This window comes from Carcharodon carcharias, chromosome 15, assembly GCF_017639515.1.
Source record: "Carcharodon carcharias isolate sCarCar2 chromosome 15, sCarCar2.pri, whole genome shotgun sequence".
NCBI lineage: Eukaryota > Metazoa > Chordata > Chondrichthyes > Lamniformes > Lamnidae > Carcharodon > Carcharodon carcharias.
Genome location: NC_054481.1, coordinates 34,523,383 through 34,536,938, shown reverse-complemented (window position 1 = coordinate 34,536,938; position 13,556 = coordinate 34,523,383). Strand labels below are relative to the sequence as shown.

The window sequence follows — 13,556 nt, the reverse complement described above, 5'->3', positions numbered from 1 at the left end:
TGTGCAGAAATCTCCCTGAGGCACGGAGCTGCCTCAGGGCGATTAGGTTAAGTTCCAAAACTTTTAATAAAGAAAAAAAATTTTAAGACATGTCCCCTCATGTAACAGTGTCACACGAGCTGGGACATGTCAATCAACTTTAATGAAAAAATGTATTTAATTTATATACCCTTCATGAAACCTCATCCCGCCTGCCCACCAACCTTAAGGTAGGACGGGCAGCTCAGGAAATTGCTTAATTGCCTTTTTAAATGGCCTTAACAGGCCTTTGACAATCTGGCGGGTGCAGGGCTGACTCGGCTGCGCAACCGCTGAACTGAAAATCTAAACGATGCGCGGTGATATCAGAACACATGCCTGACGTCACTCCGCGTCATTTTATGCCTTGCCGAGCAGGCCCCACCCCTGCTTGCCGAGCCGAGGATTCAGCCCTTTATGTCAGTTTCTGGCCAATGGTAGAGACACAGTGCACCTGCCAACTAACAGGTGGGAATATGACAACTCATGCAGATGAGGGAAATGCATCATAATCATGTCAAAATTGTTACATCTTGCATTGCTAAAGGCTCAAGGAGTGGGTGTTAAGATGTAAAAGGTGAGTTGCCCTGCTGTAATCCGGTGAAAAATGGAGCCTTTCTTCAAAATATAAAGGAAGTGATTGCAGAGATAATGGAGGCATTGGTTGGAATATTCCAGAACTCACTGGGTTCCAGAAGGGTCCTGGCGGATTGGAAAACTGTTAATGTGATGCCCCTGTTCAAGAAGGGAGGAAGACAAAAAGCAGGAAACGATCGGCCAGTCAGCCTAACATCTGTTGTTGGGAAAATGCTAGAGTCCATTATTAAGGAAGAAATAGCAGGACATTTAGAAAAGCTTAACGCAATCAAACAGAGTCAACAAACTTTTGTGAAAGAGAAATCATATTTGACAAATTTGCTAAAGTTCTTTGAGGATATAACAAGCACAGTTGATAAAGGGAAATGGTAGATGTAGTGTATTTGGATTTCCAGAAGGCATTCGATAAGGTGCCACATAAAAGGTTATTGCACAAGATAGTAGCCCTCGGTATTGGGGGTAATATATTAGCATGGATTGAGGACTGGTTAACACACAGGAGAGAGAGTCGGGATTAATGAGTCTTTTTCAGGTTGGAAAGACATAAATAGTGGAGTGCCACAAGGATCAGTCCTAGGGCCTCAATTATCTACTATCTATATTAATGACTTGGAGGAGAGGGCAGAGTGTAATGTATCCAAATTTGCTGACAATACAGAAATAGGTGGGAGGGTATGTTGTGATGAGGACATAAGGAATCTACAAGGGGATATAGATAGGTTGAGTGAGTGGACAAAAACTTGGCAGATGGAGTTTAATCTAGGAAAGTGTGAGGTCATGTACTTTAGTAGGAAGACTCAAAAGGCAGACTATTATTTAAATGGAGAGAGACTCCAAAAAAAATGCAGCACAGAGGGATCTGGGTGTTCTTGAGCATGAAACACAAAAAGTTAGCATGCAGGTGCAGCAAGTGATTATGAGAGCAAATGGAATTTTGGCCTGTATTGCTAGGGGGTTGGAGTTTTAAAAAAGAGAAGTCTTGTTACAACTGTGCAGGATGCTGATGAGGCTGCACCTGGAGTATTGTATACAGTTTTGGTCCCCGTATTTAAGAAAGGATATACTGGCATTGGAGGCAGTTCAAAAGAGATTCACTAGACTGAGTCCTGGGATGAAGGGGTTGATTTTTCAAGAACAGCTAAACAGGTTAGGCCTTAATTGATTAGAGTTTAGAAGAATGAGGGGTGATCTTATTGAAACATGCAAGATTCTGAGGAGGCTTGACAGGGTAGATGTTGAGAAGATGTTTCCACTAGTGGGGGAATCTCAAATTAGGGGACAGAGTTACAAAATAAGGGGACACTTTTTTAAAACTGAGATGTGAAGGAATTTCCTCTCTCAGAGGGTAGTGAATGTCTGGAATTCTCTACCCCAGAGACTTAGATCACTACAAGTATTTAAAGAGGTACATCAATTTTTGAAATATTGGGAAGTTGAGGGCTATGAGGAGCTGGCACAAAAGAGTTGAGGCCTGGGGCAGATCAGCCATGATTTTATTGAATGGTGGGGCAGGCTTGAGGGGCCGAATGGCCTACTCCTGCTTCTATTTCTTATGTTCTTACGTAAATCAGAGCTAGGATAGCCAAGCTGTATCATGATGCCACCCATGACCTGAGTGGGAACCCAGTGGCGCTGTGGGTGTCTATCCAATGTATGTAAATAATTTAACCCTGGAAAGTGAACCAGAATGGAATCTGTGGAGTGAAACTTCCAACCCACTCTATACATATTCCACCCCCAAAACCTTGCAAAAGAATTTCAAGAGTACTTTCTTTACTTAAATGTATTAAGCTAGACCCAATAAACAATTGATCCGGAATTGTTATTCTATAAGTTTGACCACTGACTTTTCTCCCATTAGGTATTGTACTTGGTGGCTGTGGGGAAAAGTCCATTCGTTTCCGTCCTGCTTTGGTGTTCAGGCCACACCATGCAAATCTCTTCCTAAATGTTTTCAGTGATATTCTGGCTGTCCACAAATAAAAATGTGAAGCAGCTAGCAGCACAAAAGGATCAACAGCCCACAATCATACTGTTCAATAGATTGCAATCTAGTGATTTTACAAATTATGTAACCATTTGTTCAATGTTGATATCTACCATTTCCATCAGTACTTTAAAAATCAATAAATAAGGGTGAGTTTGACCTCTATAGCTAATTCAAATGTGTAATTATTGTAACATTTAACATTCTATTCCACTAATGTGAATATACATCTAATAACATTACAAGAAATCAGTGTTAATTTTCCATTGTCAGATGCCTTGGGTGTAATGGCGTAAGTTGAACAATATTCCATTTATGTAACTTCAGTTTCATAATTAATCTGGTAAACATTTTTGTAATTTTTACTGATATTTTGTATCACATGACAGGTGTCAATTAATGGCATTCATGACATACAATAGGATATTTGCTATCTGTTCTAAAATGCTCCATATACTACTTTGTGAATTAATGGTGGATTATGTCAAAATCATTTCTGTTCAATTGAAACACATTATGCGTTTACTATTTTAAATAACCAGAAAGCCTAGTTGTTTGAGTAAGATGTGTCTTAAGCTTGATCAGTTCACTATATATAGAAATTGAGATAAATTTATTCACCATGGCCATCTATATATCCCAATAAAACCCAGTTTCTTCAAATGTTATATATTATTGAAAAAGGTTATCTAGAATTGTACCCTATGTTTTCATTAAACTAATAGAGTACATTTATTGTTGGTGTTTTTTGTGTAAGCAAGAGAAATATTAGTGTTGGAAAAAGGAACGTTTTAGTAATTTTATTTCCAGTCATTTTTACTGGCATCACACATTCATAGAGCAGATATGATGTAGATTATGTGCAGATTTTTTAGAAATTGTATTTGCAGTTTTTGGGTCACAGTACAATAGAGTAAAAGGTACGTACTTTGAGGGTCTGACAGTGTATGAAGTAACCTTTTACCTTTGACTCTTGTTCGAACACGAGAATTACGAAAAAGCTCAAATTAAACACTAATGTCTTTACTAGATTTTGTAAGAATACTAGTTAACAACACAATTCACTTGTTACAATATACCCATTAGCAAAATACTCATTAGTGACATACCTGTTAGCAATACATCCATTAGTCACAAATACGTTACAAGAAATCATACATACAATCAACAGTAAGCAGTCAACTTCCGGCCAATTGTTCCTCCCAGCAGCTGACCAGTACTTAGGCTAAGCACCAAATAACTCTTTGAAATGATCTTTATACCCTTCTTTGCAAGGTGGGCACCATGTTTCATTGACAAGATCGTATTATCCTAACAAAAATAGAGCTTAAGCTACAGTTGTCCAATGAGGCGTACAATTCTTCGTCCAAACCTCAATATTAGATACTTCTTAACAATGTGCATATGTTCAAAACATACTTTTTAGTAAGTCCCTATTCCTTATGCTTTGCAGAATCTGTATCAGTCCTTCTTTCCTGGTCAATTGGCAATAAAACAATTCAAGTCTCTTAAGATTATGACTACTTATCAACTGTTGCCTGGAGAATTAAGCAAAGTCCACCTGACAAATTTAATAAACTAAACATGTCTGCTCATCTCCCTGCACTTCAAAAGGAGATATTGTCAATCAACGTCAGCTTGTAGCCTTCAAAACGCTTAAGACTGACTGAATTAGCATTTTTAAAACCTATCAATCCATTATCTTCGTATCCCAGATATGATGATCTCTCTAGGTTTTTTGTGTTTGTAAAACATCTGCAGAGTTCTGACTTGACATTAAAGTGAAGCATAGCTTTTAAACATGTTTGTTCATTGGTTTTAATTCACTTTTCAGCTTTTATGCCTGTTGCTAAACATTCCAAAGCTTTTATTGTTATCAGTGATGGACAACACCATCCTGTAGTTGTTACATCCTGCATACAACATAGCTTTTTGTATTTAATTTAAACTATCAATATTCCTGGGTTGGATAGCCTCAAAAGTCTCAGAATCTCATAGTGCAGAAGAGGCCCTTCAGCCCATCGAGTCTGTACCGACACGTGAGAAACACCTGACCTACCTACCTAATCCCATTTACCAGCATTTGGCCCATAGCCTTGAATGTTATGACATGCCAAGTGCTCATCCAGGTACTTTTTAAAAGATGTGAGGCAACCCACCTCCACCACCCTCCCAGGCAGTGCATTCCAGACCGTCACACCCTCTGGGTAAAAATATTTTTCTTCAAATCCCCCCTAAACCTCCTGCCCCTCACCTTGAGCTTATGTCCCCTTGTGACTGACCCTTCAACTAAGGGGAACAGCTGCTCCCTATCCATCCTATCCATGCCCCTCATAATCTTGTACACTAATTTTGAAATAATTTTACCATTTCTCACAACGGTTCAGTTCTGACAGTTGACTGAAATTGGTTGTTGGAAGGCCATCAGGGCTGGGACAAAGACATTTGTTGGATGTTGAGATTGATTAATTTGCTGTTTCTGTCTGAACTCAAAGGTACCTAGAGGCTTTCCTATATCTAATGACACATGAGGCAGACAAAGCACAGGTGCTTTTGTCCGTTTCCATAGCTATTTTTTTCCTGGAGAGATCACTAGCCTATCACCAGAGGCAGTAACTTGAGGTAGGCCACTTCACATTAAGCATGGTCGACCAGGAGACTCTCCTGCTCTTACTGCCTGCCACAGGCAAGTTGGAAGAATCTATAGGTTGATAATCAACCCATTTGGCCATGTTATGAACGCACCTTCGGTAACCATCAAGTCCTGGAGTGGAACTCAAAGTCTGGGTTCTAATTCAGAGACAGGGCACTATGCGCTGTGCCACAAGACCTCCCTCAAAGGTACTGGAAGCCTCTTGTTCAGTAATCCCACTCTATTTGGTTGTGGGCTAAAATTAGCAATATGTAAAATCATCTCCAAAATGGCTGCTCACTGGGGCTTTTGAGTAATTGTTATCAACATGGGATTTGGCAACATGAGGGAAATAAATAAAAATCCATCTTGTAATGCTTAGATTTGTTAGTAAATACCCAATCTGCTTCAAGAACTCTGGACAAATGTTAGCAATCCAACAGATTTTAATTTATTGCCCAAAAAATCTAGCCTCAAAAGAAAACTAACCAGCCATGTTATAAGATTGGGCTCTGTGGCCTCATTCTTTTAGGAGCTAAGCAGTCTCCTAATGCTTGAAACCTGGTATCCAAGATACACAGCACACTTCTGACAGGAAGTGCATTTGACGACATCTTGGTAAAGGGGTTTGCACATGCACACTTAATGACTGTCGGCAGCATGCAGAGCAGGTAGATTGTCAGTCAGTGTGTAATGTTGATCGGATGCCAGTGTTGCCATTTTCAGATGCCATACTCCAGCCTATTCCATTATCCTCACACAGCTGAACATGATGTTTAATTGCGTGAATCCACCTGTAAGGAACATTTTTTTTTATTTCTGTTGGACTGTCGTAAAGAACATATCTTTTTATTTCTGTTCAATTATGGATTAAAATTACAATGGCTGCAGTTTGAAAGACATGTCCACTGGAACAGGGTGAGAGATATATAAATGTTGCAGTCCTGGAACACAGCGTGCCATGAAAGACAGGATGGTGCCGGAAAGGAGTCCTGGACCAAGGGCAACAATGGCAAAACCTGGCAACAATGTTTTGATTAGCTCTTGACCAAGTGACCAGGTTTTGTGTGAGAGCAGTACAACAAAATAGCTCCTAGCCTGAAAAAGACCTAAAACCTCTTCCTCCTGTATGTGGAAGATTCCAGGAATTCCACAATAATAGCTAGCTGGTTTTTCTGCTCCTATCTCTATAATCTGCTCTCTCTCTCTCTGAAAACCCCTGTCAAGAGGCAATGGGGAAAATCACTGTTAGAGACATTGAAAAGCAAGTGCTCAATCAGTGAACTAAACACTGAATGTGCTGGAAGACCACCTCATGTCATCAGAACTGAAAGGAATTTGGAAGATATCAATCAAAATCAATCCATCAAATCCTGTACTCCGGAATTGAACTGTCTTATCCAATCCTTAAAGTCCATGTTTTTGTGTGTATAGGGATTCAAGAAAGGGTAACGTTTAGGTTATAGAGTTAGAAATTAGCAGTTCATATTTCTTTTTTTTGCCACTGGTTAATGACAGTTTGTTCAATAAACAGTTATTCACTTATTAAGTTTCCAAACCTGGTCCTCGTATTCTGTTAACCTAAATTAAACAGTTGAGTAGAATTGGGGCAGTCTGATGGTTTGGTCAAACTTTACACATTTGTCGAGGCTCAGGGAAGAGTGGGGTTTGATATTACAGCGCACTATCCACAGTGAGTCGTGACAGCCCCCTACCAGTGTCATTGAAAGAGATCATGATCCACTTAGAGGTTATTTTCTGGATTATTTCTTTTAGCTGCTGATACTTGGAATTGGAACTTTCCAGTATTAAAGTTGAAGTAACGTACAGGATATGGTCTGTCTGATCCTGAAGGATTTTTTGGTCATTTAAAACTTGTGCAACTTGATACAAGTTGCATCCAGGCAGCTTGGTGGACCTTTGTCTTGAAATTGACTGGGATCAAGCTTGGATAGAATTAGCAAATTGAGGGATAAAGTCAAGGCAGGAAAGCAAAATAATAATATGGGAAATGAGGGTCAGAAAAGGGCAGGAAGGGACAGAAAGAAAAAAAACCTAAGAATACCAGCAGTCAAGACTAGATGTTACAAAGATGACAAAACTAAAGGCTCTGTATCTGAATGGGGGTAGCATTCATAACATGGTAAATGAAGTGATAGCACGCGTTGAAGTAAATAAATATCTGATAGCCATTATGGAGATGTGACTGCTGGATAACAAGGATTAGGTCCTGAATATTGAGGGCTATATGATATTCAAGAAGAATAGGTAGCTAGGTAAAGGTGGAGGGGTAGCACTGTTAATCAAGGATTGCATTTGTGCAAAAGTGAGAGATGACCTTGCTTCAGGATGTAAAATCAGTTTGGGTAGAGATGAGGAATAGTAGAGGAAAGAAGTGACTAGTGGGAGTGGTCTACAGGGTCCCTAACAGTAACCACAATGTAGGACAAAGTATACAAGAAGAAATATTGGGTACGTGTGATAAAGGGATGGCAATAATCATGGGTGATTTTAATCTACATATAAACCAGAAAAATCAGATCAGCAATAGTAGCCTGGATGAGGAGTTGATGGAACGCTTTCAAGATAGTCTCTTAGAGCAGCACATTCTGGAACCAACCAGAGATCAGGTTATATTAGACTTGGTATTGTGTAATGTGACAGGATTAACTAATGACCTCAGAGTAAAGGCACCCCTTAGTAGCAGCGACCACAATTTGATTGAATTTTGCATCCAGTGTGAAAAGGAGAAGAGTGGGTCTAAGACTAGTATTTTAAACTTAAATAAGGGCAACTATGTGGGCATGAAAGCTGAGCTAGCTGAAGTGAACTGGGATAATAGGCTAGAGGATAGATCAATAGAGAAGCAGTGGCAAACGTTTAAGGGAATATTTCAGAATACTCAAAATAAGCATATTCCTACTATAAAGAAAAATTCTAAGGGGAGGACCCACTGTCCATGATTAACTAAGCAGTTAAGGAAAGCATCAAACTTAAGAAAAAAGCACATAACTGCGCAAAGATGAGTGCAGGTCAGATGATTGGTCAGAATATAAAGAACAGCAGAGAATAAGCAAAAAGGCAATCAGGAGAAATTAGAGTATGAGAAGAAGCTAGCTAGAAATGTAAAAATGAATAGCAAGAGTTTCTCTAGGTATTTAAAAAGGAAAAGAGTAAGTAAAGTGAGTGCCAGTCCTCTAGAGTGTGAGAATGGGAAGTTAATAGTAGATAATAAGGAAATGGCAGATGAAATGAATAAATATTTTGCTTCTGTATTCACTATAGAAGACACAAAAAACATTCCAGTAATAGCTGTAAATCAGGTGGTGGAAGGGAGAGGGGAACTTAGTGAAATTATGACCACAAGAAAAACAGTACTGAACAAACTGATAGAGCTGTGGGACTAGTCTCCGGGTCCTGATGGACTTCGTCCTAGGGTCTTAAAAGAGATGGCTAATGAGGTAGCAGGTGTGTTGATTTTAATTTTCCAAAATTCGCTAGATTCTGGAAAGCTTCAATCAGCCTGGAAAGTAACAAATATAACCCTCTATTCAAGAAGGGAGGGAGGCAGAAAACTGGAAACTATGTGGGGAGTTGTCCCAGCTTTGCACTAAATGCAGCAGCAGGCATGAAAAAAGTTGTTTTATCCGCTGGCTGCAATGGGTTTTGCGCCATATCATCCCAATCCCGGCATGCCCAGCCTCATTAATAATGCAGATCACTGGCAGGATGGCCTCTGATTCACCCGCCCTCTCATCTCAGGCCTTCAATAATTTGGGCGCCATATGTAAAGGGTGCCCCCTACACAGAATTAGCATGCTCTAAGGGCTCAAAAGCTGCTGGAAAGTCATGGCTGCCAAAGGAAATAAACACACTGCCTCCAAATTTAGCGATGTCTCCCTTGGGCGTCAACTGGACACTGTGGAGACCCACGGTGAAGTCCTCTATCCTTGCTCTGGGTGAAGACCAGCAAGCGAGCTCGCCAATCTGGCAAGGGAGCGGTGGCAGTGGTGGCCAGCGCCAACTGCCTGTAAAAGAGGACAGCCATCCAGTGCCGAAAGAGGATGAATGGTCTCCTCCGTTCTGCCAGGGTAAGTCACTCTTCTCATCACTTTCAACTCGCACTCGCAAACCCATTACTCATCCACAGGGCCCTCCCTCACTGCCAGGTCAACAGACATTACATTCACTCTCTCATACACACCTTCATCTGCCCTGTGGACTGTGACCTCATCCTGTCCATGGCACCACTCACCATCTACACATGCCAGGCATCCTTCTCATCTGGCCTGGCAGGCGTCCTGCTTACACTCTCTCCATCTGTATTCATGCAAGACAAGCTGGCACACAACAAAAGGGAGAAGTTGCAGACTGGTGGAGGAGTGCCCGACATCAAGGTCCTCACAGACTTTGAAAATTGAGTCATCCAGCTGGCAGGCGACGACCTGGACCTTTCCTGTGCCAGAGGTGGGGTCAGCCGTGCTCATCCAAGTGAGGATGCAGCAGTGCAACATCCAGCAGACAACCATCATGTGAGTGAGTTCCTCCGTTCTGCAGTCCCCTGCCATGCACTAATTATCTCTCCTTGCTTTCACATCTGGGAAGCAGCAGAGGGGGTTCACGACCCAGGGCCTCGAAGTCCAGAAGACACCGCGGAAGAAGAATCTGATGACGCCCTCTTTGAAGACCCGTCACAGTGCTCACCCACACCCTCCACTAGTGCAGAGACACACACCTCGATGGGATTTAGTTCTAGAGTAGCCTTGGAATCACAATCTAGCGAGCACATCGCACTGTCTGATGCACAGCAGGTGGAGGCAGGGACTTCCCAGGTTTCTGACACCCGGAGGACTGCTGGAGGCCAAAACTTTGCTGAGTCCAAATCAGATGAGGAGCCTCTGGACTCGGTCATACCTCAATTGCTGGAGCTGCTCGGGAAAATCAGGAAGGGATGTCCGCTGCACTCCTCAGATTGCAAGGCACGATGGAGAAGTCTGCCTGCCTTCAGGCTGAGGTGATAGCGCCGGCATGCCAACGTATTGAGGTCAACAATGGCAGGCTGGCGGCCGCCATGGAGACCTTGGTCCTGGACACCAGTCCTGCATTGCTGCGTGGGCTGAACTCCATTGCTGATGCCATAGCTGGCCTCCAACAGTGTCAACACCACAGGTATGGGGCAGCTCGATCTGACTCGTTTCCCCATCTCCTCAAGGAGTCAGCCAGGGGCTTTGGGTACCCATAGGGAAGATCATCAATGGGCCATCGACCTAGGTGAATCCTTGGGTGCCCATCCCATCTGACTCCAGCTCCACAGGCCGAGAGGGTGCCAGTGCCACACAGTGGGACCCCAAAAGCAGGCGGGGTCCTCCAGGTCTCGGCCCTCCAGTGGACGCCCACCAAGGTCATCACCAGACAGTGCACAGAAGTCAGCAGGCTGCCTCCACCTCCACCTTGGATGTAAGAGGAGCACCAAGATGTAGCAGCAGGGTTAGGAAGGTTAAGAAGATGTAACTTTTTCAGAGTCAAACAATTAAACTAAATTAACAAAATGCGGGATAAAGTAAACAGCCCTTAAGTTAGGTTAGCTGTAAAACCAAAGACAAAGCTTAAAGAAAACTTACAAACATCAAATCAAAATGTGATTAAGAGGGTCAATAAAGCACCCCAGTCCCTGTGGTGCCCACCGGGCATGGAAGGCCTCCAGTGTGCTGGCAGACACCGCATGCTCCCTCTCCAGGGACACTCGGCCGCAAACGTAGCCACGGAAGAGGGGCAGTTGGGTGGGTTAAGAAGATGTAACTCTTTTGGAGTTAAACCAATTATACTAAATTAACAAAATTAGGATAAATCAAGCACAGCCCCTAATTCAGGTCAGCTGGAAAAACCAAGGACAAAGTTTAAAGGAAACTTACAACTTTAAACCAAAATGTGATAAAAGGGGTCAATAAAGCACCCCAGTCCCCGCGGTGCCCACCGAGCACGGAAGGCCTCGAGTGTGCTGGCAGACACCGCGTGCTCCCTCTCCAGGGACATCTGGCCGCGAACGTAGCTGCGGAAGAGGGATAAACAATCGGGCAGGACTCCCCCGTCAATCGCCCGCTGCCTGGACCTGTTAATAGCCAACTTGGCTGCTGCACAGCCTGGGCATGGGTGTTAATCATTTGTACATAAAGTTCACTATTGTAAATAAACTCCCAAGAATGTCTCCTTGCCTATGGCTCCTTGTTATGATGAGCAGTGTTTGTGTCACTCAGATGTGAAGTCTTGGTTCCTGCACAAGATAAAGACAGTTCCTCAGTCCAGGGCCTCTTCCCTGTACAGTGTGGAACCTTCAGACCAAAGTGATGGTCTGGCCTCACAATCCCTGGACACATCAGTGATGACTGCACTTCAATCGTGCTCGTCATTGTTGCCAGAAGTCCCAGGGTTTCATAATTCTCTCTGTGCTCTCTCAGCACCTTTGAGGTGGGGCTGGTCCACCCCACCCCACCCCACCATCTCTTCAGCATCTGTGACCAGTGATGCTGTGCTCCTGAAGGGTGCTAAAGGTTGTCAAAGGATCAAGTGCAATTAATGTTTCACGGCTGCATCTCCATGATATGACCCTGATCACAGAGTGCCATCTCCACACACTTCACTTGACCGATTGGCAGCAGTTTTGCCCATTGAACTGCATGCTGTGCCCTCAGCTCCGGCGCAGGCATTCTCTTAACCCACACTGCAAGGCTGCACTGTTAGCTTGATCCATGATGGATACTGGTCCAAACCTGAATAAAGACATTGCAAAGGGCTGTGAGCACCTCCACCAGTGACTGCGCCATGGCTACCTTTCACAAGGGGATTGTACAACTTGCCCAGTCAGCCAATTGTTCTGCTGCCCCTAAAATGCACATTAATTTGCAGTCTGCACCTGAGGGGTGAAAAGTTCCGGAGCATTTGGTGGCACTTTCCTGCTTTTACATTGCTTGAGTAAGCAGAAAAGCTTCAGAGGCCCCAATCCAAGCATGTCAATGGAGCTGCAGCTGAACAATCTCAGCTGCGCAAGTGCTCACTTTTGACAAGCTTTTCCAAGTGCACAGCCGCTTCCCTCACCCCTTCTCCACCTCAGTATAAGCTTGTGTACTTCCTTCAGTCTGTACCGCCTTGCCCCCTCACCCCTCCCCGGCCTGACCTGCGCTTGCGCTCTTGCCCCGGCACCATGCTAAAAGCTAGCCGGGAAAAAGCGACTTGCCTGTGCACCACCACCCCCCCACCCTTTCCTCCCCAATTGCATGGCACCTTTCCCTTGATGTCCAATGGGTGGTGCTCATAAGCGCTATGCAAGGTTGTGTGCACTCACCTCCGAGTTCCCCTCGGAATCCAGGTCACCAGGTACACACCTTTTAAAGGCAGTCATGAAATACGCCATTTGGAAGTCACACCGACATGGGTGGTACATTTGACGTGGTTTGGATGCTTCCAGCAAGTAGGACTTATAATTGGATGTTAAAATATTGAAATTAGGTTACTGACACATGGCGGCAGCAAAGACAGCCCCGCCATTGACGAGTGGAGCGGACGATCGCAAACTGGTTTCACAATGGTGTGAAACCGATTTTTGGCCTTCTCGCCATATTGCCCCTGCACCCACCCACAATTGGGAGATGGGAATATGGAATTTGAAAACAAACAGATAAGCCTTGTTCTTATTGAATGATTGAGCAGGCTCGAGCGGCCAAATGGCCTACTTCTGCTCTTATTTTGTCTGTTCGCACAGGCAGACGCCAAGCAGAACAGGACAAGCTCCTAAAAGAGGGAGGGAGGTGGGAGAAGGGCTCTCAGCAGGATGCCACATCCACGGAGAGTCTTTAGGGAGCAATTCTCTCCCCACAAACTTCAGTGACAACCAATGTTTGAGGCCATGACTGAAATCAATTGCTACAGCCATACTGCAACCTCAAAACAGGGCAGGACTGCCCTGCTTACGGTTCTTGACTTTGATAAATCTGGTTCCTTCCAGGCTGCTGCAGATGTCTCCCCCCGATAACCTTTGATTTCCCTGCCCAACAAGAATCTATCTACAGAGATAAAAACAAAAATAAAAACAAAAACAAAAAAACTGCGGATGCTGGAAATCCAAAACAAAAACAGAATTACCTGGAAAAACTCAGCAGGTCTGGCAGCATCGGCGGAGAAGAAAAGAGTTGACGTTTCGAGTCCTCATGACCCTTCGACAGAACTTGAGTTCGAGTCCAGGAAAGAGCTGAAATATAAGCTGGTTTAAGGTGTGTGTGTGGGGGGCGGAGAGATAGAGAGACAGAGAGGTGGAGGGGGTTGGTGTGG

The 13,556-nt window shown here is 43.6% G+C and overlaps 1 protein-coding gene across 4 annotated transcripts in view; it reads left to right on the top strand.

Annotated features, from left to right (window-relative positions):
* Positions 1 to 3,333, top strand: part of abat (4-aminobutyrate aminotransferase) — a 210,519-nt gene extending 207,186 nt beyond the window's left edge. For all 4 annotated transcript variants that reach the window (XM_041205746.1, XM_041205748.1, XM_041205745.1 and 1 more), the window contains one exon: positions 2,477 to 3,333. In XM_041205746.1, coding sequence (XP_041061680.1) covers positions 2,477 to 2,598 — 122 coding nt within the window. In that variant the 3' untranslated portion in view covers positions 2,599 to 3,333. The remainder of the gene's footprint in view (positions 1 to 2,476) is intronic.
* The last annotated feature ends 10,223 nt before the right edge of the window (positions 3,334 to 13,556 follow it).